We start from the raw sequence: 24072 nt of genomic DNA, 5'->3' as shown, positions 1-24072 counted from the left end.
CCCGGGCTGGTGGCACTGGAACTGCTGCCTTGAGAAGGCTGAGCTAGAGCAGAGGCTGGACAGGGCTAAGGAATAAAGCAGGGAGTTATTCAAAGGATCTCCTCAATGGACCCACCTTGGGCAGCACAAGAGCCCAGCCAGGGCTGCACCCGAGTTGAACCAAAATGAACCCAAGATGTTCCCAAAATGGTCCCAAAATGAACCCAAGGTGGACCCAAAATGGTCACAAAATGAACCCAAAATGGTCCCAAAATGAACCCAAGAGGGACCCAAATGGCCACAAAATGAACCCAAGGTGGACCCAAAATGGCCACAAAATGAACCCAAGATGGACCCAGAATGGTCCCAAGATGGACCCAAATGGTCACAAAATGCACAACCGGTCACGGGGTCTCTGACTTTTATAAGTTCTGGTTCATTTGCATCTTGGAGTTAATTGTCCAATTCCAGCTTTAGCCCATGCAGTCCCATCCTGCTTGTTTTTCTCTCTTCAGTCCACACTGTTAATGCTTTTGGGCCTGAGATTTTGATCATTTGAAATTTGGATCATAGAGCAGGAATTGTTTTGTCTCCCTACTCTGTGAAGAGAGCTTACCAAGACTTAATACCAAGCCCAGCCCCACACAGAATCTGAAAAACACAAAACCTAAACGCTGAGGCCTCACCACGACCTCAGGCTAAGTCACTGCTGTGTCCCTGAACGTCCCCAGCTGATCTGCACCGTCCCCACGAGCCACCTGAAGTTCCTGAAGGAAGCCGGGCACGGCATCACCAAGGAGGAGATCCCCGAGGAGGAGCTGCCCGAGGACGTGGACGAGATCGACCACGCGGAGATGGAGCTGCGGCGGGGGCAGATCCTGTGGTTCCGGGGGCTCAACAGGATCCAGACCCAGGTACTGGGGGGGCAGCGGGGCCGGGGGGGCTCTGCCTGCTGTGTCTCCTCCTCTCTCTCCCCCTGCAGGGGTGAAAGCTGCTGCTCGCCGATGCCATCGCCTCCCGGGCCAGGCTTCCACCTGTGCCTTTCCAGGGAGTCAGGATAACCTGGATTTTGGGGCAGCTGGGGGTGGGGGGAGGCAGTTCTGCTGCAGACGCTGTGCTGCTGGTCAGCAGGAGGCTGGACGTGCCACCGATGGTCACCTCTGCAGCACAGGAGGCTGTGAGGGGTGCACGGAGGCTCTGCCGTGCTTTGCTGGCTGCTGGGATGCTGTTCCCAGTGGGAATGTGCCCAGCAGGGATCTCTGCCAGCAGCAGAGCCTCCCTGCTGTGGCTCCGTGTGCCACCCCTCTGTGCCAGCTCCCCGGAGCTCAGCCCCATGGCACACGAGGGGAGAAAATCTCTCGGTCTTCTTTTTATATCACTTGGTTTTCCCTGACTGCTTTCCCTGATTTTTTTCCTTTTTCCCCACCCCAAAAGGGTGGGTTTTTGCTCCCAACAAGCAGGGAGAGCTCCGAGCCCCTCACTTCTCCTGGAGGCCAGGGCAGAGCTGTCCCATGGAGGGAAGTCCTGGTGTCCCTGAGCAGAGCTGCTGGGTCACCTTTGTTCCTCCACTGTCCCTGTGACAAACAAACGGGGACAGGGGCTGGGGCAGAGTTAACTTCCCTTCTCTGGGAGCTGCCACCTCCACGGTGTCACCTCGATGGCTTCAAGGTGACGCTCAGCCTCGGTTCCCGGCCGGCTGTGAGCCCCGAGGGGCAGCCGGGCTCTTTGTGGGGGTAACCAGTGCTTCACTCACATGAGGAACATGCTGGGAGCTTCCAGGATCTTCTGGAAGTGGTGCAGGTGTGCTGGAAATCTGGGAGCTCTGAAGGGCTGCAGAGCCACAGGTGCCCCTGGGGCCGAGCCTGGAGCTTCCCGGGTGTTTCCCTGTGCTGGAGCTGAGAGGAGCTCGTGAGAAACGTCCTGGAGCCTCTTTAGGGTCCAACCTCTGAGCACTGTGGGGGGCTCCTGTCGCCACTCGGGGTGTCTGAAAAGGGCACAGGGCTCTTCCCCCCAGGCCAGGGGAGAAGAGGGACATCGGAGTGGGGCAGGAGCGGAGCCGTGTGTGAAACACCTGCACAGCCAGAGCTGGGGCTGCAGGAGGTGTCCGGAAGGTGCCGCAGGGCTGGCATCACCCAGGATTTGGGTGGCCCCCAGGTGCTGCTCAGTTCCTCCAGCCTTGGGGACACATCCACAGGGCAACCGTGCCGCATCCCCAGCAGCCCTGAGGCCTGGGAGAGGGGCTGGAACGTCTCCTGCTGCCAGAGGAGCCGTGGGGAGCCCGTGGAGTGTCCCCAAAGCAGCCCCACAGGGCTGAGGTAGCAGGAGCCCTTCTCCACCAGCCGCCCACTCGCACCTCTGCCCACCCTCTCTGTCTCTCTCTGCTCCTCCTGCAGATTTTCAGGATAACCCCAGGTGTTTCCTCTGCCACTGCCTCCCACCACAGCCCTTTTCCTGGTGGGGGGGATCCACCCTGCTGCTCTGGCTCCCCTGGGAAGGGCGGACGCTCTCTCTGCTCCGCCCCAACACCACCAGCAAAAACCCCACGTGGGCTTCGGGGAGCGTGGGGTGGGATTTGGGGCTCTTTCCTCCTTCCTCCTCCTCTTCCTCGCCTCTCCATCCTCCTCCTTCCTTGCTGTGTGTCTGCCCGCCCTCCCCTGTCCCCTGTCCCTGTCCCCTGTCCCTGTCCCTGGCCGGGTGTCGCTATCTCACTCTCTGGTTCTTTGCAGATGGACGTAGTTTACACATTCCAGACCGGCGCCTCCTCTTTGCAGGGAGCCCTCAGGAGACAGCCTTCCATCGTGAGCCAGCACCACGATGTAAAAAATGTTTCTAGCCCAACCCATGTAGCTCTTTCCTCCGTCAATTCCACTCCCACCACTTCTGCTGTTGCTGCTGCTGCTGCATCTCCTCCTGCGGGCAGTGAGTGATGGTCTATTACAATGCATGACTTTAATAACCACAGAGAGCACCTGCACCCCCCTAACCCAGCCTGTTCTCTCTCCCTCTCAGCCTTGACTCACACACTCAGTCCCAAACCTGAAGGATGGGGCGGGAAACCCTTCAAAACCCCAGTTTTTTAATGCTGTTAACAAAGTTATGAACCTTTCTGGTCCTTTCCCCCCCCAGTTCCTTGTTGCTTCCTCCAGTTTTACCTCTTCTTCTCCTTTGCAGGGCTGGTGTTTGAGTCCACCCTCCTGAGGGTGGGCAAAAATTGGCAGTTCTTGCTCAAAAAAACCCGAGTTCACGAGCATTGCTGGGAGAAGGGCAAGGCTGAGCCCAAATCCTGCTGGTTCTTCCCACTGCCCGGCCCTGGGACACGCCAGGGATGGGCAGAGGAGTTGCTTAAAATCTTCTGGAGGCAGAGTGGTCACTGGGACTGTCCCCAGGGCTGGCTGGGCAGGATTTGCTCCTGCCGTGGGTGCTGCCTGTGGACAGCGCTGCCCGTGGCTCAGCTGGTGACACCTCGGGGCTGCTGTCCCCCTCTCTGTCCCCACCTGGGGACTTGCACGGCCTGGGGACATCCCTGTGCTGCCCTGGGGACATCCCTGGGGCTCTGCTGGTGCCCAGGGCAGCCAGAGGATCCCCAGTGCCCACCTTGCTCTGCACACTCTGGATCCCAGGGTGTGCAGACACTGCTCTGCATGGAAAAGGGGCATGGAGCACACAATTCCTGCTGGGTCTGGGAATGCTGGGTCCTGGATCTGGCACTGGGTTTTCAGACCCAAAAAAAAAAAAAGCCCTGTCTGGTGCAGGGCTCTCTCTGTTCATTGTGGTCTGCTCTGTACGTGCTGGATCTCAGGGTGTGCAGACACACAACTGTGCATGGAAATGGGCATGGAACACACAATTCCTGCTGGATCCCAGTGGGAATTCTGGGTCCTGGATCTGGCACTGGGTTTTCAGACCCAAAAAAAAAGGCCCTGTCTGGTGCAGGGCTCTGTCTCTGTTCATCACAGGCTGCTCTGCACATGCTGGATCCCAGGGTGTGCAGACACTGCTCTGCATGGAAAAGGGGCATGGAACACAATTCCTGCTGGATCCCAATGGGAATGCTGGGTCCTGGATCTGGCACTGGGTTTTCAGACTCCAAAAAAAAAAAGGCCCTGTCTGTTGCAGGGCTCTGTCTCTGTTCATTGTGGTCTGCTCTGTACGTGCTGGATCTCAGGGTGTGCAGACACACAACTGTGCATGGAAATGGGCACGGAAGCCACATTCCTGCTGGATACCAATGGGAATGCTGGATCCTGGGTTTCCAGACCCCCCCAAAAAAGGCCCTGTCTGATGTAGAACCCCTCTGAGTGTTCGGTGTTGGGGCTGGTGAGCACGTGGCCGTGGATTCTGTCTGCAGGCTGGGAGCAGGGAATGTGTCTCTGCTGGATAATTGGCTTTTTTATTGCACAGTCACTTATCCCTGTTCTCCTCTGATTAGAGAAATACCCTCGGTGACTTTCTGGAGAGCTTTCAGGCTCCGCTGTTTATGCACTGTGGGGGAGGAGAGAGAATTGGGGATAATTTTGTTTTCTCTCTGTTTAGCTGACTCTGAGGCTGGCAGCTGATTGAGTTTAACCCCAGTGATTCTGGAGCAGCACAGCTGCCTCCTGCTCCTGCCTGCATCTGGGAAAACCTCCAGGGTTTTCTGATGGAATAAAATCTGCTTAGAGGGGCTCAGAGCAGAGGGTTTGAGGGGGGTGGGAATGAGACCAAAATGCAGCTTTTTTTGCAGTCTGTGGATCCACGTTTTCCCCATTTTGTAGCGAGGGAATAGAAAACTTGGATAGCTCGTGCAAATTTCACCAGGAGCTAACCCAGGTCTCCAAATTTCCTGCTGTTTTCTTGCCTGGATTTCTCTTGTTTCCCTCTGCTGCTTCTCTCTCTCCAAATCCCCTCTTCCCTCCACGCAGATCCGTGGTGTCCCTCTCCCGTGGATGAGTTTTTCCAGGGCTGGACTTGCTGTGTCCCTCCTGGAATTGATGTTCAGGTTTTGGCAGGGCCGAGCTGCCCCCGCCGGGAATTCTGCCCTGGGCTGAGGGAGCTGGGCAGAGCCAGGGGCACGGGATGTAATTCCCCCCAGCACGTGGAGGTTTCACGTTTCACGGGAATCAATTCCAAGCCTGGAGGTTGCATTTGAAGCTTCCAGGTGGAGAGGAGGCGGGAGCTGGGCCGTGGGAGGGAGGGAGGGGCAGCTCCAGGCTGGAATTGGGCTTTGCTGGCGCTGCCTGCCTCATTCAGAACACATTTCCTCCCTGTTCCCTTCCTTTGAGAGGGAACAGCTGAATTCATCTCGCAGCAGGTGATGGAGAAGGGAGGAAAATCTGAGGGAAGCTGCAGCAGGAGCTCCTTGAGGGGGCTCAGCAGGAGACTGAGCACAGATTCCCTGGAATTGCTCCAAGGAGCCTTCCCTGCTGCTCCTGGCAGTGCTGGACAAATCTCCAGAGCTCTGGAGGTGATTCCTTGGGAGAGGAGATCTCCTGGTCCCACATAGGAGAGGGGGAGGCTTCTGTGGAGCTGCTCCTAAATCTGAGCTTGTAGATGCCACCTCCTCGTGGCTCTGGCAGTCCCTGGGCTCTCCTTGGCCACCTCCTTGTGGCTCTGAAATGCCCTGGGCTCTCCTTGGCCACCTCCTCGTGGCTCTGAAATGCCCTGGGCTCTCCTTGGCCACCTCCTCGTGGCTCTGAAATGCCCTGGGCTCTCCTTGGCCACCTCCTCGTGGCTCTGAAATGCCCTGGGCTCTCCTTGGCCACCTCCTCGTGGCTCTGGCAGTCCCTGGGCTCTCCTTGGCCACCTCCTCGTGGCTCTGGCAGTCCCTGGGCTCTCCTTGGCCACCTCCTCGTGGCTCTGGCAGTCCCTGGCTCTCCTTGGCTTGGTTTGATTCGTTCTCCTTGATTCAGCTGATGTTTTAGGACTCAGGATTTGCTGTTCTCAAGTCGTTGCTGATGTGACAGATGATCAGTCTGAGGTGGCCCCGGTGGTGTCCCTTGTCCTGTGCGTTCACCTGAATTGATCCAAGGTCATCAGTGCACAAATCCAGCTCTGAATTGGTTCCCAGCTGCCTCAAATTCCCATTTTTTCAGGCCAGTGGTGCTCCAGGCTCATGCCCTCGGTGTCTGTGCTCCAGCTCAGGTGTGTGCCCTGCTCCCTGTGCAGGAGCTCCTGGGGCCAAGCCCATGCCAGGAAATTCCTCCTGATCCCGAGCCAGGTGCAAAACACACCGGGAAGGGCATCCCTGGTGAGAGGGGACAGGGAGAACTGCAGGGTTCCAGGCACAAGGAAGGAATTCCCTGCTCTGGTCTTGTGGGATCAAAGATCCTCAGGAGGTTTTTGGCTGTGCTGGGGGGGTGAATTCCCACCTGGAGGGGTGCCACACCCAGGGACAGTTTAAGTACAGGGACAGTTTAAGTACAGGGACAGTTTAAATAAAGGAATAGTTTAAGTAAAGGGACAGTTTAAATAAAGAGATAGTTTAAGTAAAGGGACAGTTTAAATATAGGGACAGTTCAAATAAAGGGACAGCTTAGCCCAGCCCATCTCACCAGGATTTGGGGTGAGCTCCCTGCTCCCCCTCACACCTGCAGCCCACGGAACACCCACAGCTCCTCATTTCCCTCACCACCAAGGGGATTTCTGCATCGTTCCCCCTTCACTCCCTCAGCAGGGAGGATTCCCACAGGGAATCCCTTTTGTGGGATCTGTGGATCTCCTCCTGTTTGTGCTGCAGTTTCAGCCCCCGGGGACACCGTGGGAGCAGGCAGGGGATGTTCCTCAGGGGTGGGGAGCGGGTGGAGGCAGCTGAGGAGGAGCAAAGCTGGAGACTGAGCACAGCACACGGCTGAAATTGCTCCAGGGAGCCTTCCCCGCTGCTTCCAGGGGTGCTGGACAAATCTCCAGGGGTGTGGGAGAGGAGATCTGGTCCCACACCAGCTCTGCTCCACAGAGCCGAGGCTTCTGTTGCTTCCCTGGAGGCCCAGCAGAGCTGGGATGTGACACTTGTCACCCACCTGAGCCAAAATCTGAGAGCTGGAAGGGCTTGAGGCTGGAATTCCAGAGGATCTGGAGGGAGCAGCCACCATCCAGGTGTGTTGCCAGAGCTCTGCCTCGCAGTGCACTGGAGGTGGCAGAGCCATTCCCTGCTGCTCTGGATCTCCTGCTTGAGCTGCCCCAGGGCTTTCCCAGGATGGTGTGTGTGGCTGGAATTCCTTCAGAATACCCAACAGAATCTGAATTGGCTGCCAGCTCCATCAAATTCCCGTCTTTCCAGGCCAGTGGAACCGCCTTTGGAAACCACTGGGTGTCTCCTGCAGGTGCAGGGAAGGCTCCAGAGCTCCAGCAGTGTGGGGAGCCCCACACGGGCCTGGACCTTCACGTGGATCCTCACAACACCCACCTGGATCTCGTGCTTCCAGGTGCTCCAAAAAACCTGGAAACACCTTTGGGAAGCCCCATTCCTTTCCAGAGCTGTAGGAAGGACCCTCCCAAACCCCCCCCATGGCTCCCACGGTAGAGTTTGCCCCCGCTGTTTGCCTAACCCACCTCTTTTTGGAGCCGTAGTTCCCCCACCTCGTTCGTTGTCCTCGTGTCCGTCCACCCCGAGGCGCGTGCGCGCACACCCACACACAAATTTAACGACTAATTAACGCGTTTTGGCTTCCATCCGTCCAGACTGGTGATGCTGGGGTGGCGGTTTTGAGTCGTCCTGTGTCTTTTCTTGCAGCTTCTGAGGCCGCCCCGTAGCCGGTGGGTTCCCACCACCCCCGTAGTGCCTGACTCTGACCCCAGTTCACCGTTAGATGTCTCATTTTTGACCGAGCTGTCTGTTCAGTGGTGATTTTGTCGCTGTGGTCGTGCTGTTTTATTATTTTATTTTTTGTTCGATGGTTGTCTTCCATCATTTTGTTTCACTTTCTCCCTCGAGCCCCGCCCTCTGGCAGCACCACTGACCCTGTTTTTTTCCCTCCCCGCGCCGCCCAGATCAAAGTGGTGAATGCGTTCCGTAGCTCCCTGTACGAAGGCCTCGAGAAACCCGAATCCAGAAGCTCCATCCATAACTTCATGACTCACCCAGAGTTCATCCTGGAGGAAGACGAGCCTCGGACACCATTCCTTGACGGCACCGAGGACGAGCCCGAGCCTGACGGACTCCAAAAGCGAGGTGGGGGCAGCCTGGGGGGCTCCACGGCCCTCAACAGGAACAACAACGCCGTGGACAGCGAGTTCAGCTTCCCCGAGCCCGGGAGCCCCTTCCACAGCCTGGAGACCTCTGTTTGACCTTAGAACTTGGAATTTCCCCCTCCTCCTCCTCCTCTTCCTCGTCCTCATCCACCTCAGCCCTGTGTGATCCCAGCACCAGTAACTGATCACACGCTGCGGTCACTCCGTGTCAAACTGCTCATGCCTGTATCATCATCTGGGGTTTTTGGGGGTTTTTGGGGGGGTTGGGGGGTGTTTATCTGTTTTTTGTTTTGTTTCATTTTGTTGTTTTTTTTTTTTTTTACTGTTATTTAGCAGTGGGAACCAGAGTACCACCACGCTGGGTGTTGGGAGAGAGGCTAAGCCAAAAAAACCAAAAAAAAAAAAAAAGAAACCAATTGTGCATCTCCATCCCTGATTTTCCGTGGTACTCACCCAGGGGAAGCTGCCAGGTTCTTTCCTCTCCAAGAGTTGGGCTCCAGGCACCTGGAGCCAGGAGCTTTTCACTTTGGAAAAATGCATGTTCCAAGGAAATTCAAATTGTTGTAGTCTTACACGCCCTCAGCCCGAAGGCTGGGGATGCACTTGTGACTTGATTTTATTTTTTTGTGGGTTGTTTTTTTTTTTCACATGTGGTTTTTGGGGTTTTTTTCTTCTAACGTTGGGTTTTGCTCTTTGCTTGTGGGATTTGCCCCCCCTACCCAGTGGGAAGTGGAGAGGGGCAGTCACTGCTCCAGTGTGAAAATTAAGGAATAAACTAAAAAATCCCAGCCAGGGGAAGGTGTTTACTCCAAGGTTCAGAGATCCAGGGATGCCTACCAGTCTTCCACCTTTGAAAAATGGTACCTGGGCTTTTTCCTGCTCCCCCTCTGTGTGTGCCCACACGTTTTTTTCTCTCTTTTTCCAAACTGGGAGATGAGAAACGAAGGTGGGGCTTGGCTCTGACCTTGCTGGAGGGGAGAGATTCTGATTTTCCTGCAAAGGTGGAGGTGAAACTGCCAGGGAAAAGGTGGGGAGAGCCCCCCATGTGAGGGATGCACCTTCTTCCGCAGGAATTCTCTTCTCCTTCTCTAGGAGAGGCCTCTCTGCTGCTCTTCCTCAGGGGGGAAACTCTTGGGGAGAGGATTTTTGCAGCTCTCCCAGCTCCTGCCCTCCAGAGCAGAGGGATTTTTGCCCTTTTTTTCTGTGCTCTTGGGGTCCAGCACCCCTCAGCCCCGCAGTGATCCGGGAGGAGGCTCCAGCCATGCCCAAAAGCCGTGGGAGGCTGAGTGGAGAATGCTGAGGGCCTCCTGAATCCTGGGAGGGATCAATCCAGCTGTCTCATGGTCCAGTGGAAGGCAGGGAGATGCCACATTTTCCTGGAGGTTTGGCTTGGATGGCTGCAGGTCTCCCAGAGAAGGTGCTGCTGGAGGCTTGGCTGCTTTTTTCGGAGGTCATCTCCTCCCCTTGAGCCCTGGGAATAACCCAGGGAAAGTCCCTTTCCTTGGAGCTGGCTCTGGATTGTCCCTCTGGCCATCCCTGGAGCAGGGCTTGGGCTTCTCCTTGCCCTGGGGGAAGCTCTGCCACCTCCCTGCTCTCCTCCATCCCCTCTGGCTGGCTTGGGAGCAGAGAGAACGAGCTGGAAGCGAGGTCATTCCCACCCCTGGGTGGGAAAACCCTGGGATTCCAAAGGCTGGGATTCCAAACGCTGGGATTCCAAACCCTGGGATTCCAAACCCTGGGATTCCAAACCCTGGGATTCCAAACGCTGGGATTCCAAAGGCTGGGATTCCAAAGGCTGGGATTCCGAAGGCTGAGTGAGGGTTGTTTTTTTTTGGTTTTTTGGGTTTTTTTTGGGAAAGGCTGGCTCTGGCTGGGCTCTCCTCCTGCCCTGTCCCACCAGGAGCGCACAGCGGAATCTCCCGTGCCTTGTCCGAGCACTGCCTGCAGCACCTCCTGCCACGCCAGGCCCAGATTTAATCTTTGCCAAGATTTAAGTGTTCCTTAAACCACAACACAAACCAAGTGTCTTCGCTTCGCCCCCGGCACCGGAGGAGGAGGAGGAGGAGGAGGAGGAGGGAAGGAGCAGCTCGTTCCTGCTGAGGAAAGGTCTTTATCCCAAAAATCCCAAATAATATCCTGAATATCCCGAGTGTCCCACGCTGGTGCTGGCGAGCTGGGCTTCGTTCACTGCCAACAGCAAGAAGAAATTGCCACCACTGCCTGTCCCCAGTGCAAATTCAGTGTCCACCCCATGCCCGGCTCCTCCTGCCCTCCCTCCCCCCCAAAAAATAACCCAGGGGAGTGAGGGGATCTTGGGTTAAACACCAGGAAAAACAACAACAAAAAAAACCCCAAAAGAGGGGTGGTTGTGGGGTTTTGGTTCTGTGCTAAAGGTGACGTTGCTTAAAAAAAAAGACAAAAAAAAAAAAAATCACTTTTTCTATTTTAAATACTTGCAAAAACCAAAAAAAAAAAAAAAAAAAAAGAATATATGGTGTTCTTACAAGCTTACATAAATATTTATTAAATACTTTTTGGGGGGATGCACCAATTTTTTTTTTTTTTTTCCTTTTGATATTTTTTTTTAATACCTCAGACCTGTTGAAAAAAAAAAGAAATTAAATTAAAAAAAAAAAAAAAAAGAAGAAGAAGAAAGACTCAAACCAACAACAACTTCAAGCCAACTTTGGAGGCTCTCAAAGTCACTCCCAGAAATCTGTGACTGGCAGGGTTTGCCACAAAGGGTCTGGTCGTTCCTTTAAGTTTGCTCTATTTTTGTCGTTCTACTTTTCATTTTAGGAGTGGGGGGAGGGAGAAATAATGCTATATAAATATTATGCAAAAAGAAAAAAAAAAAAAAAAGAGAAAAAAAAAATCTAGTTTTCTTTAGCTCAGAAACTGATATTTTTACGTCAGCCATATGTATTTTGTTTAAAGAAAAAAAAGAAAATAAAGAAATCTTGAGTCCCTCAGCCGCTGCCTGAGGGCAGTTGCAAGGGACACTTTAATTAATTCCGTGGATTAATTAATTCAGCCATCGGATGCCAGTCAGCTTCCTTTTCTCTGAGCAGCCATCTTTCTACTAGTCGTGAGTTGGATGACACAAATGGGTTTTTTTTATATAAATATCTATAAATTATGTTGGTGTATGGCTGGTTGCTTCAAGTATAAATGTTTCTTGTGCAGATTTCCTGTAAAGTTTTGTTTTTTTGGGTTAAGTTTCAGTGATATCCTGGCAGCAGCTGACTCTTGGCTTAAGTTATTGAGGACATTACGCAAAATAAAAAAAAAAAAAGAGATTTGGGGGAGATTGGTGCTCCAAAAAAAAAAAAGGCATGGTCGGCGGCACGGACTTTTGGGGACTTTCTGCAACATGCCTTGACTAGGGGGAGATATAAATATCCATATAAATATATATTATTATGAATAATTTCTGGGTTTTTTTTTTTTTTTTTTTTTTGCTTGGTTTGAACTGCCACGAGTGCGCGCGGAGCAGGGGAGGGCCAGCGCCAGGGAGCAAAGCCACCCCCTCCCTCCTCCTTGTGATCGACTTGCCTTGGAATGCTTTGTTATTAAAACACTCTGAACATCCTTCTGCATCCAGTTCTTGATCCCAGCAGGGCGGATTTGCGGATTTTCCGTGGATTTTCCGTGGATTTTCCGTGGAATTGGCGGATTGGTACCAAAGACATCGCGGGCTTCGCTGGCCACGCAGCTCTTGAGGCTTTCTCCTGCTGAGGTTTTTATGATTTGCACAGGGAGAAGGGTGTGGGGAGGGCGTTTCGTTGTTTTAATTTCTTCTCTCTTTTATTTTTTTTTTTTCCCCTCCCCACAAAGGTTTTTTTTTCCGTGCAATAAAGTGAAGTTTTTGCCAAGAAGGAAATAAACCGAGCCGCGGTTTTAGCATGGGCGGCCATTTCCCCCCTCAGGCCCCGGGCCTGGAGGCCTCGGCCCCTCTCTGAGGGTGACCTGAGGGGACAGCCGGACACAAACCCCGTCCCAACCACAGGGTGGCACCTCCAGGTGCCCCTGCCAGCTCCTGGCACCCTCTGGCACCACCCTGAGAAGGTTTTTGTCCCTCTCTGGGGGGACACCTGGGCCTGCACGGGCTTCTGCTCCGTCCCCAGCCCGCCCTGAGCCCGAAGCTGCAGCCCCAGATCATCCCCTCGGGATGTGGGGATCCTTTTCCTGCTCCTTTTCCACCCAAACGGGAATTTTGGCACTTCCCCCCCTCACCCAAAATGCTTCCTGCACCCCCAGATCATCCCCTCGGGATGTGGGGGATCCTTTTCCTGCTCCTTTTCCACCCAAACGGGAATTTTGGCTCTTCCCTCCCTCACCCCGACTCTGCTCTCCCCAAATCCCCCCAGTTTTCATCCAGCAAAGCCCATGGCTAAAACTGCCTTTAGTTTATTTCCTCCCCTTCAATAAATATATATATATATACAGTCTGAACTCAACATTTATGTGTGTGTATATATATTTATCCGATGCTCTCACAAAACAAGAAAAAAACTTTCTTTTGAAGAGGGCACGTGGAGCTGATTTTTTCTTTCTTTTTTTTTTTTTTTTTCCAGTAACTCAGTATAATAAGCACTGGTATTTTTGTATTAAAAAAAAAAAAACAAACAAACGGGAGAGAGAAAAAAAGGAAAAAAAAAAAACCAAAATACAAAACAAAAGACTGAATATTATGTGGTATGCATGACATTTAAAAAACAAAACAATGGTGGTTTCAAAGCAATATGTACCCTGGTGTGTTTGCCATATCCTAGAGTCCAGCTTAAAGTGCACCTGATCTGTATTGCATTTTGATATTAATCTCTATGTACAATGTTTTGCATGTAATTTATATGGATCTTGGGAGAAAAAAAAAAACAACAAAAAAAAACAAACAACAAAACAAACAGAATCTGAATGAATTGTCCGTTGGCTTCTTCTGAGAAAACAGACTCCAAGCAGAGCTCAAACTCCAACGTGGAAGCAGCAGAGCGCTTGAGGGGTGCAGTAAAAAAAAATAAAAAACAAAGAGGGAGAAGGGAAGGGTTTGGAATCAATAAAGCTTTTGGCTGTTGATGCATCCAGAGAATAAAAAGGTGCCCGCGCGTGACTGCGCCGCACTCCGCGCGTCCCAAAGGCTGCGCGGGAACCGCGCGGCGGGGAGAGGGGTGGGCACCCACGGCGGGGTTCCCTGGGCTCCTCCCGCGAGCACAGCGCCCAAATCGCTGCCAAGAGCCCCCGACGTTTATTTACATATATTTATAATAATTGGTACAGAGGCCGCGTGGGGCAGGAGGGAGTTCAGACAGTTGAGCAATAATATATTTATTTATATTTATATTTATATTTATATTTATATTTATTTATAATAATTGGTACAGAGGCCGCGTGGGGCAGGAGGGAGTTCAGATGGTTGAGCAACAATATATATATTTATTTTTATATATTTATAATAATTGGTACAGAGGCCGCGTGGGGCAGGAGGGAGTTCAGACGGTTCATAAAAAAAATATATATTTATTTTTATATATTTATTTACATATATTTATAATAATTGGTACAGAGGCCACGTGGGACAGGAGGGAGTTCAGAAAGTTGAGCAATAATATATATATTTATATTTATATATTTATTTATATATATTTATAATAACTGGTACAGAGGCCATGTAGGTCAGGAGGGAGTTCAGACGGTTGATAAAAAAAATATATATTTATTTTTATATATTTATTTATATATATTTACAATAATTGGTACAGACTCCATGTAGGTCAAGAGGGAGTTCAGAAGGCTGAGCAATAATATATTTATTTATTTTTATATATTTATAATAATTGGTCATAATTGGTACAGAGGCCGCATGGGGCAGGAGGGAGTTCAGACGGTTGATAAAAAAATATATATTTATTTTCATATATTTATTTATATATATTTATAATAATTGGTACAGAGGCCGCGTGGGGCAGGAGGGAGTTCAGATGGTTGACCAACAATATATATATTTATTTTTATATATTTATAATAATTGGTACAGAGGCCGCGTGGGGCAGGAGGGAGTTCAGACAGTTGAGCAATAATATATTTATTTATATTTATATTTATATTTATATTTATTTATAATAATTGGTACAGAGGCCACATGGGGCAGGGGGGAGTTCAGAAAGTTGAGCAATAATATATTTATTTATTTTTATATATTTATAATAATTGGTCATAATTGGTACAGAGGCCGCGTGGGGCAGGAGGGAGTTCAGACAGTTGAGCAATAATATATATTTATTTATTTTTATTTATTTTTATTTATTTATAATAATTGGTACAGACTCCATGTAGGTCAGGAGGGAGTTCAGAAGGTTGATCAATAATATATATACATTTATTTTTATATATTTATAATAATTGGTACAGAGGCCACGTGGGGCAGGAGGGAGTTCAGAAGGTTGATCAATAATATATTTATTTATTTTTATATATTTATAATAATTGGTCATAATTGGTACAGAGGCCGCGTGGGGCAGGAGGGAGTTCAGACAGTTCATAAAAAAAATATATATTTATTTTTATATATTTATTTACATATATTTATAATACTTGGTACAGAGGCCGCGTGGGGCAGGAGGGAGTTCAGAAAGTTGAGCAATAATATTTATATTTATAGTTATAGTTATATATTTATATATATTTATAATAATTGGTACAGAGGCCATATAGGTCAGGAGGGAGTTCAAAAGGTTGATCATCAATATATATATTTATTTATATATATTTATAATAATTGGTACAGACTCCGTGAAGGTCAGAAGGGAGTTCAGAAGGTTGATCAATAATATATTTATTTATTTTTATATATTTATAATAATTGGTCATAATTGGTACAGACGCCATGTAGGTCAGGAGGGAGTTCAGAAGGTTGATTAAAAAAAAAAATATATTTATTTTTATATATTTATTTACATATATTTATAATAATTGGTACAGAGGCCACGTGGGGCAGAAGGGAGTTCAGAAGGTTGATCAATAATATATATATATTTATTTTTATTTATTTTTATTTATTTATAATAATTGGTACAGACTCCATGTAGGTCAGGAGGGAGTTCAGAAGGCTGAGCAATAATATATTTATTTATTTTTATATATTTATAATAATTGGTCATAATTGGTACAGAGGCCGCATGGGGCAGGAGGGAGTTCAGACGGTTCATAAAAAAAAAATATATTTATTTTTATATATTTATTTACATATATTTATAATAATTGGTACAGAGGCCACGTGGGGCAGGAGGGAGTTCAGAAGGTTGAGCAATAATAGATATATTTATTTTTATATATTTATAATAATTGGTACAGACACCTCTGGAAAATATAGGGATTTCTGTAATTGTTATCTTTGTGCAAAGAATTCCTTGATTATCCCATCTCTTTCTTGAGCTGGTTAAAAAACATCTTACACAGCACAATTTCTATTTTAACATTGTGTTATAACCTAAAAACACATTGAACACATTGCTTGAGAGAATTAATACAGCGTAACTTTCCAACATTACACACATAATATTCACTGGAACATTTGCGGAAAGCCAATCATAAAATACGCATTTTTTTTTTCACAGAATTCATCCTGAAAGATTGAAAATTCTTTTCCGTGGACAGGGATCAGAGGCAGCGGGGCAGCCACAGGGATGCTCTGGATTCCCGCAGCCGCCCTGGGAGCTTTGGAGTCCCTTTATCCCTGGAGGTGACAAGGAAGGCCAGGACGTGGCACTGCACGGCCCCGTTCGCTGCGCAGGGAAAATATTTATCCCCTTTTTAAGGCTTTTTGGAGGAGTTTTGAAGCGCGGGGAAGCAAAAATAAAACTCAGCAAAATCCAGCCCCGCTCCGCCTCAGCTGCCCGCCCTCACCTTCCCGTGGGGCGCGTGAAGCCACTTCCGGCCGCCATCTTGGCAGAGGGCACCATCCTTGAGCCGGGCACCGGGACACGGCGGCGGCCGCGGCAGGGTGTAGAAAAACGATCTTGTTCCCTTCACGGGCGAAGATTTGTCCCATTTTTGAGGATTTTTGAATGCCGGGGAAGCAAAAATAAACAGCAAAATTCATCCTCGATTCGCCTCAGGCGCCTGCCCGTTCTCATTCCTGTCGGGCGGGTGAAGCCACTTCCGGCCGCCATCTTGGCAGGGGGCGCCATCTTTGAGCCGGGCACCGGGACACGGCGGCGGCCGCGGCAGGGTGTAGAAAAACGATCTTGTTCCCTTCACAGGGCGAAGATTTGTCCCCTTTTTGAGGATTTTTGAATGCCGGGGAAGCAAAAATAAACAGCAAAATTCATCCTCGATCCGGCTCAGGCGCCTGTCCGTTCTCATTCCTGTCGGGCGGGTGAAGCCACTTCCGGCCGCCATCTTGGCAGGGGGCGCCATCCTTGAGCCGGGCACCGGGACACGGCGGCGGCCGCGGCAGGGTGTAGAAAAACGATCTTGTTCCCTTCAAAGGGCGAAGATTTGTCCCCTTTTTGAGGATTTTTGAATGGCGGGGAAGCAAAAATAAACAGCAAAATTCATCCTCGATTCGCCTCAGGCGCCTGCCCGTTCTCATTCCTGTCGGGCGGATGAAGCCACTTCCGGCCGCCATCTTGGCAGGGGGCGCCATCTTTGAGCCGGGCACCGGGACACGGCAGCGGCCGCGGCAGGGTGTAGAAAAACGATCTCGTTCCCTTCACAGGGCGAAGATTTGTCCCCTTTTTGAGGTTTTTTGAAGGATTTTTGAATGGCGGGGAAGCAAAAATAAACAGCAAAATTCATCCTCGATCCGCCTCAGGCGCCTGCCCGTTCTCCTCATTCCTGTCGGGCGGGTGAAGCCACTTCCGGCCGCCATCTTGGCAGAGGGCACCATCCTTGAGCCGGGCACCGGGACGCGGTGGCCTCGGCGGATCGCGGCAGGGTGGAGAAACACAATCCTGTTCGCTTCATAAAGAAAAGCCTTGTCCTGTTTTTGAGGGATTTTTGAAGCGCGGGGAAGCCAAAATCCATCAAAATCCAGCCCCGCTCCCACCCAGCCGCCCGCTCGCCCTCTCCCTTCCCGTCGGGCGGGTGAAGCCACTTCCGGCCGCCATCTTGGCAGCGGTCGCGCTGAGGCTGCGCGCGCGCCGGGCGCCATCTTTGAGCCGGGCACCGGGGACACGGCAGCGGCGGCCCCGGCGGATCGCGGCGACAGCGACACGGCGGCCCCCGGGGGCTCGGTAAAACTCCCTGACCGACCGTAAATAGAGCGCTTCGGAGCCCCTCGGCGGCTGGTGGGAGATGGGGGGGGACGGGGTGGGGGGGGTGGTGCTGGCCCAGCCCCGGCTCCTCCGCAAGGCCGCGCGTCGCCCGCGCTGTCCCCACAGCGGGAGGGGGACGCTGAGGGGCGAGGTGGGGTTCGCTGGGATTAGTGGGGTTCGCTGGGATTAGTGGGGTTCGCTGGGATTAGTGGGGTTCGCTGGGATTAGCGAGGTTCGGTGGGAATAAAGCCGCGGTGAGGTGGGTTTTGGACCCGCGGGGCTTTGGGGAGGGCGAGCTGCGTGCCCGGGGCAGGCCCGAGGCCTTTCCTTAGCGCTCGTCCCCTTTCCAAACTGGCGATCCCAGCAGAGATATTTGATAAATCTCCTCATTTTCAGGTCAAATCTCCTCATTTTCAGGTCAAACCTCCTTCCTCCCTGTTGTAGCAACGCGTCTGAGGGGCATTTCTAACGTAGTCCCTCCTCATTCCCTAAAGGAGCTTCAGGAGCTGAGTAACTCTGGATGCAGCCGGGCTGAATCCCTCCCGGAGGTTGTTAAAAACAACGCCATTCGCTGAATTTTTGGGGTTTTTTCTTGCTCTTTTTTTTTTTTTTAAAGGTTGGAGCTGAGAGATTTCTGCTTTCTGACGTCGATTTTTGTTATGGAAACACCAAAAAGAGATTTTTGTTGTTGTTGCAGAGCCTCCAGTGTATTCCCGGAATTGCACTCAGGGTCGAACTTCCTAAATAAAACCCGGTTTTATTTGGCTATAAAAAAAATAGAAATAAATAAAAGGGAGTTTCCAGAGGAAATAAAGGATTTTGGGGTTGGATTTGGGCACAGCTGAAGCAGAGCAGGAATTTTCCAGGTGAAACTTCCTGCTGGTGTCACTTGCCAGCTCCAGTGACTTTTTTCCAAGGTGAAATCCAGGGAAAATCCAATTTTTTGGGATTTAAGAAAAGATTCCTGTGAGGGGGAAGAATTGCCACAGGAAATCTCTGCCAGGCTTTAGGGTTGAGCTCAGAAATACAGGAAAAAAAAAAAAAAAAAAAGAAAAGAAATTTTCTTTAATTTCTGTTTTATTCAAGAGTGGATGTAGCAGCTTCCCTTGGTTTGGAGTTGATTCCTGAGGAGGAAAAGCTGGAGGAGAGAGAGAAAAAAAAGGTTAAAAAAAGGGGTCAAAAAGTGGAATTCCTGCTGCTTTTCCTTCTTGTGTCACCTGACAAACAGGAGGTGAATCATCAGGAATTTAAGGCAGGATTGAAGCAGCAGGAGAGGATTTTCCAGGGAAATTCAGGGGTTTTAAATCCAAGAATTCCTCACAGGGAGGTGCAGAAAAACTTCTTTATTTTCCCTTTAAAAAATCCAAAGGTTGTGTTGGGTTTTTGGCCTGGGTTTTGCTGCCTCTCAGCTGCTGCATTTTTGATTTTTAGAATTTTTTTTTAACAAATAATTGGTTTAAAAAAATATTTTCCTACAAAAGTTTTAATGGAATTCTGGACAAGAAATTCTTTAAAATCCTCATTAATTCATGCAAGACCTGCTGAGTGCACCAGAGTTACTCATTTTTATTCAGATTTTTTTTTTTTTATTGCCACCTTGACACTGCTTTAAAAGTTTTTTAATGAACTTTTTTTTTATCATTAAATCACCTTGATAAAGAGTAGAAATATGAAGGGTTTTGGAGGGGGAGGTTTGGTTGATTTTTTTTCTGTTGCTGTCATTGATTTTTAAGGTTTTATTCCAATTCTTGAAGGGAAATTCAAACTCTGAACTGAAACATTGGGAAAATGTGGGAAGGCAAAAAAAGCTGATTGAATTCCTGAAGCAATGAAATCTCAGGGGATTTTCTTTCCCTGCCCCTCAGGCTGGTGGATGTAGGAAATGTTGCATTTTTTAGGTTGTGGAAAATCCCTGAGGAAAGGAAATCCCACCTTCCATTCCTGCTTTTATCCCCCCCCATTCCCAGGATTTCAGTGTTGCCTTCAGCAAAACCAGAAGAATTCAGGCTCCAAATCTCATTTTAACTCCTGACAGCACTGGGGAAAACACCTGGGAAAACTTCAGCTTCCACAAGAAGAAAATATCCAGGAATTTTTAGGAATAAATTCCCTGGAAAATCTGATTTTTGAAGGTGCAAAAGTGGAGATGGAAGAACAAGAGGGAACCCTGCACAAAAAAAACAACCAATAATTAATATGAGAACCCAATTTTTCCTCTCTTTATTTTAGATTTGGGAAAATTCCTTGGCCAAAACAAACCAAAAAAAAAAATATATCCTGGGAAAATTCACTAGTGTTTGTGTGAGTAAAAGGTTCAAACTGTTTCTTCTTAAGCTGTAAAGAACAATTTCACTGAGTTCTGTCCTCCCCAAAGAGGGAGAAATCCTTTGCACAGAAATGTCTGAGGGGTAAAATTGACTTTTAGTTGGATTTTAGCTGGTTTGGTTACGAGGTTGTGTGGAAAAGAAGCCTAAAAAATCAGATTTTTAGAAGAAAAATGGGATTCACGTGGAAAAAAAACCTCAATTTTTGGTGGCACCAAAACCCCCATGAGCTGCAGGATTGCATCCAAGGGGAGCTAATGATGGGTGGGTGGATTAGGGAGCAGCACAAATGGCAAAATTGGGATATTTGATGGAAAACCCAACTTAATTCCTGCCCAAAATCCCCAACCAGTTCCTGCTTTTCCTTGGGTGAGGGGTGGGGATGTGTCCCCAAATCCCCTCTCACCTCATCCAAAACCCCTCAAATAATCTCATTTCTCCCCCAGTGAGACATTGATGTGGGAAATGGGCCCAAAATTCTGATTTTTTGGGGGTTTTTTTTGCTGTTTTTTCTCCTTGTTGTGCTGTCCCTCCCTGTGGGGTGTGTATAAACACATTTCTGGGTTTATACACACAAATCTGGGGTTGGTTTTTTTTTTATTTTTTTTATTTACTGTACAGGTGATAAAGACGGGGGAAGGTTTTTGTGTTTTCTTAATAGGTGAAGAAATCTCAGAAGATCCTGAAATTGCAACTTACTGCATTAAATAATTAAAAAAAAAATTTAAAAAAAAAAAAAAAATTAGAAATTTCCCCAGCTGTGGAAGATGGAGCCTCATTTTTGCAGCCACTTTGAATCCTGAGTTCATCTTAAAAAAAAAAAGGCGCTGGGGATTTTTTTTTTATATATTTTTTGTTGTTTTTTTTTTTTTTATTTTTTTTTTTATTGGAAGAGCTAAAATATCCCTGGCTGTCTCCAGTGTGCCAGATTTGCAATGGACTCAATTCCTCCATTAGTTGTCAGATTGTTCTGAGAGCACCTCAGAGTTTGGAGTTGTTGGCTGAGAGGTTCCCTTGGAATTGTCAGGAGGAAAAACAAAAAAAACAAAACAAAACAAAAAAAAAAAAGGCAAAATTCAAAAATTCTTTCTGCCCCTTTGTTATTCATTCACGGACTCCTTCGGCCTACAGGAGAGGGAACTGCATGGCTGGGAAGATCAAAGGCTGGGCTCAGCGTGGCCAGGTGGGTGAGCCCAGAGTGCCCTGGACTGGGGAATGCACTGGGATTGGGGAAAATGGGGGAAAATCACCCTGGGATTGGGGAAAATCACCCTGGGATTGGGGAAAATGGGGGGAAAATGACCTGGGATTGGGGAAAATCACCCTGGGATTGGGGGGAATCACCCTGGGATTGGGGGAAATCACCCTGGGATTGGGGGGAAATGCACTGGGATTGGGGAAAAATGGGGGAAAATCACCCTGGGATTGGGGGAAAATGGGGGGAAAATGACCTGGGATTGGGGGAAAATTGGGGGAAAAATGACCTGGGATTAGGGGGAAAATGCCCCTGGGATTGGGGGGAAAATGCCCTGGGATTGGGGAAAATGGGGGAAAATGACCTGGGATTGGGGGAAAATGGGGGGAAATCACCCTGGGATTGGGGAAAATCACCCTGGGATTGGGGGGAAAATTGGGGGAAAATGACCTGGGATTAGGGGGAAAATGCCCCTGGGATTGGGGGGAAAATGCCCCTGGGATTGGGGGAAAATTGGGGGAAATCACCCTGGGATTGGGGGGAAAGCACCCTGGGATTGGGGGGAAAATGCCCCTGGGATTGGGGGAAAATTGGGGGAAATCACCCTGGGATTGGGGGGAAAATTGGGGGAAAATCACCCTGGGATTGGGGGGAAATGCCCTGGGATTGGGGGAAAATGGGGGGGAAATGCCCCTGGGTTTGGGGGAAAATCACCCTGGGATTGGGGGAAATGCACTGGGATTGGGGAAAAATGAGGGGAAAATCACCCTGGGATTGGGGGGAAATGCACTGGGATTGGGGGAAAATGCATTGGGATTGGGGGAAAATGGGGGAAAATCACCCTGGGATTGGGGGAAAAATGACCTGGGATTGGGGAAATGCCCTGGGATTGGGGAAAATCACCCTGGGATTGGGGGGAAATGCACTGGGATTGGGGGAAAATGGGGGAAAATCACCCTGGGATTGGGGGGAAATGCACTGGGATTGGGGGAAAATGGGGGAAAATCACCCTGGGATTGGGGGGAAATGCACTGGGATTGGGGGGAAAATTGGGGGAAAAATGACCTGGGATTGGAGGGAAATCACCCTGGGATTGGGGGGAAAATTGGGGGGGAAATCACCCTGGGATTGGGGGGAAAATGCCCTGGGATTGGGGGAAAATGGGGGGGAAATGCCCCTGGGTTTGGGGGAAAATCACCCTGGGATTGGGGGAAATGGGGGGAAAATGCCCCTAGGATTGGGGGGAAAATGCCCTTGGATTGGGGGGAAAGTGCCCTGGGATTGGGGGGAAAATGCACTGGGATTGGGGCAAAATGGGGGGAAAATGCCCCTGGGATTAGGGGGAAAATGCCCCTGGGTTTGGGGAAAAAATGCCCTGGATTTGGGGGAAAATTGGGTGAAAAATGCCCTGGAATTAGGGGGAAAATGCCCCTGGGATTGGGGAAAAAATTAGGGGGAAAATGCCCTGGGATTAGGGGGAAAATGCCCTGGATTTGGGGAAAAATTGGGGGGAAAATGCCTTTGGGATTAGGGGGAAATGCCCCTGGGTTTGGGGGGAAAATGCACTGGGATTGGGGAAAATGGGGGGGGGAAATGCCCCTGGCATTAGGGGGAAAATGCCCTGGGTTTGGGCAAAAATTGGGGGTAAAATCCCCCTGGATTTGGTGAGAAAATGCCCTGGATTTGGGGAAAAATTGGGGGAAAATGCCCTGGGACTGGGGGAGAATGCCCTGGATTTGGGAAGAAAATCCCCCTGGGATTGGGGGGAACAATCCCCTGGGATTTGTATTATTAATGTAATATGAAATAATACATGATAATAATACTAAAATATTTATTTAATTTATTATTAAAATGTTGTATCCTTGATAACTGAAAATTGCACCCAGTTTTTGAAGAAGTGCCTCTCTTTTGAGGTCACCCCTTAATTTTTTGGGTCACCCCCTGAAATTTCTCTACCTCAAGACCCAGAACTGTTATCAAGGTCACAAATTACAATTTATGCTGACAAACTCCCTCAGTTTTGACCAAATCTGACTAAAAATTCCCTTTAAAAAAAAAAAAAAAAAGAAATTTTCAACAAATTCAGCCTCATTTTTATCCCTAGCTCATTTCAACTCACTACCTCCTTCCAAAATGAAACCAATGAATAGGAAACAACTCTTAAAACCTCAATTTTTGCTCTGCAGGGTCATTTTTAAAAAGAAGCTGTCAGAGCTAAGCCAGGAGAAGCCTTTGAGAAGCCAATTCCTGCCCAGGCTGGAGGAGGGAGAGCCCTGGGAGGAGCAAACCCCGAGTAGGGAGTGAGGATCCTGCAGCATGTCCAGCCAGGGCGATGACTGCTACTTCTACTTCTACTCCACCTGCAACAAGGTGAGGCAGCCCTGCTCCCTCCCTGCTGGGGCTGCCAGGGGAGGAGCAAGTTCCTCCTCCTTCCTCCATTATCGATTATTGATTGATTATTGATTATTGATCGCTCCCAGTTCGGAAATCTGCTTTAAGCTGTGGGATTTCCCTTTCCAGGCTTTTTTTTTTTTAAACTTTCTGATTGTCCCAGCCCATTTTTAACCTTTCTGATTGTCCCAGCCCATTTTTTACGCTCTGCATTTCCTTTTCAACCATTTTTTAATCTTTGTGATTTTCTCATCCCATTTTTAAACCTTTGTGTTTTTCCCATCCCATTTTTAAACCTTTGTGTTTTTCCCATCCCATTTTTAACCTTTGTGATTGTCCCAGCCCATTTTTTTAACCTTTGTGATTGTCCCATCCCATTGTTTAACTTGTGTGGTTTTCCCATCCCATTTTTTAACTTTTGTGATTGTCCCAGCCCATTTTTAACCTTTGTGCTTTTCCCATCCCATTTTTTAACCTTTGTGATTGTCCCAGCCCATTTTTTTAAGCTCTGCTTTTCCTTTTCAACCATTTTTTAATCTTTGTGATTTTCCCATCCCATTTTTAACCTTTGTGCTTTTCCCATCCCATTTTTAACCTTTGTGCTTGTCCCATCCCATTGTTTAACATGTGATTTTCCCATCCGTTTTTTTAACCTTTCTGGTTGTCCCAGCCCATTTTTTTAAGCTCTGCTTTTCCTTTCCAACCCATTTTTTAATCTTTGTGCTTTTCCCATCCCATTTTTTTAACCTGTACTTTTCCC

The 24072-nt window shown here is 49.0% G+C and overlaps 2 protein-coding genes across 10 annotated transcripts in view; both read left to right on the top strand.

Annotated features, from left to right (window-relative positions):
• LOC128818627 (plasma membrane calcium-transporting ATPase 4-like) overlaps window positions 1-8386 on the top strand; it is a 55905-nt gene extending 47519 nt beyond the window's left edge. For 2 of the 5 annotated variants that reach the window (XM_053998148.1, XM_053998147.1), the window contains 3 exons: window positions 711-893; window positions 2706-2898; window positions 7945-8063. In XM_053998148.1, coding sequence (XP_053854123.1) covers window positions 711-893; window positions 2706-2898; window positions 7945-7970 — 402 coding nt within the window. In that variant the 3' untranslated portion in view covers window positions 7971-8063. Of the gene's footprint in view, window positions 1-710; window positions 894-2705; window positions 2899-7944 lie in introns of all 5 variants that reach the window. The other 3 variants (XM_053998146.1, XM_053998145.1, XM_053998149.1) reach the window with 2 other exon arrangements.
• Window positions 8387-17301: 8915 nt separating this feature from the next.
• Window positions 17302-24072, top strand: part of LOC128818631 (zinc finger CCCH domain-containing protein 11A-like) — a 25348-nt gene continuing 18577 nt past the window's right edge. The window contains exons 1-4 of one of the 5 annotated variants that reach the window (XM_053998164.1): window positions 17315-17378; window positions 19629-19700; window positions 20855-20906; window positions 23108-23291. In XM_053998164.1, coding sequence (XP_053854139.1) covers window positions 23238-23291 — 54 coding nt within the window. In that variant the 5' untranslated portion in view covers window positions 17315-17378; window positions 19629-19700; window positions 20855-20906; window positions 23108-23237. Of the gene's footprint in view, window positions 17379-17559; window positions 20907-23107; window positions 23292-24072 lie in introns of those variants that run through there. The other 4 variants (XM_053998165.1, XM_053998163.1, XM_053998162.1 and 1 more) reach the window with 4 other exon arrangements.

Source organism: Vidua macroura, chromosome 24 (assembly GCF_024509145.1).
Source record: "Vidua macroura isolate BioBank_ID:100142 chromosome 24, ASM2450914v1, whole genome shotgun sequence".
NCBI classification, from domain to species: Eukaryota; Metazoa; Chordata; class Aves; order Passeriformes; family Viduidae; genus Vidua; species Vidua macroura.
The sequence above is the reverse complement of the archived record's forward strand: the minus strand, read 5'-3'. Positions and strand labels throughout refer to the sequence as shown.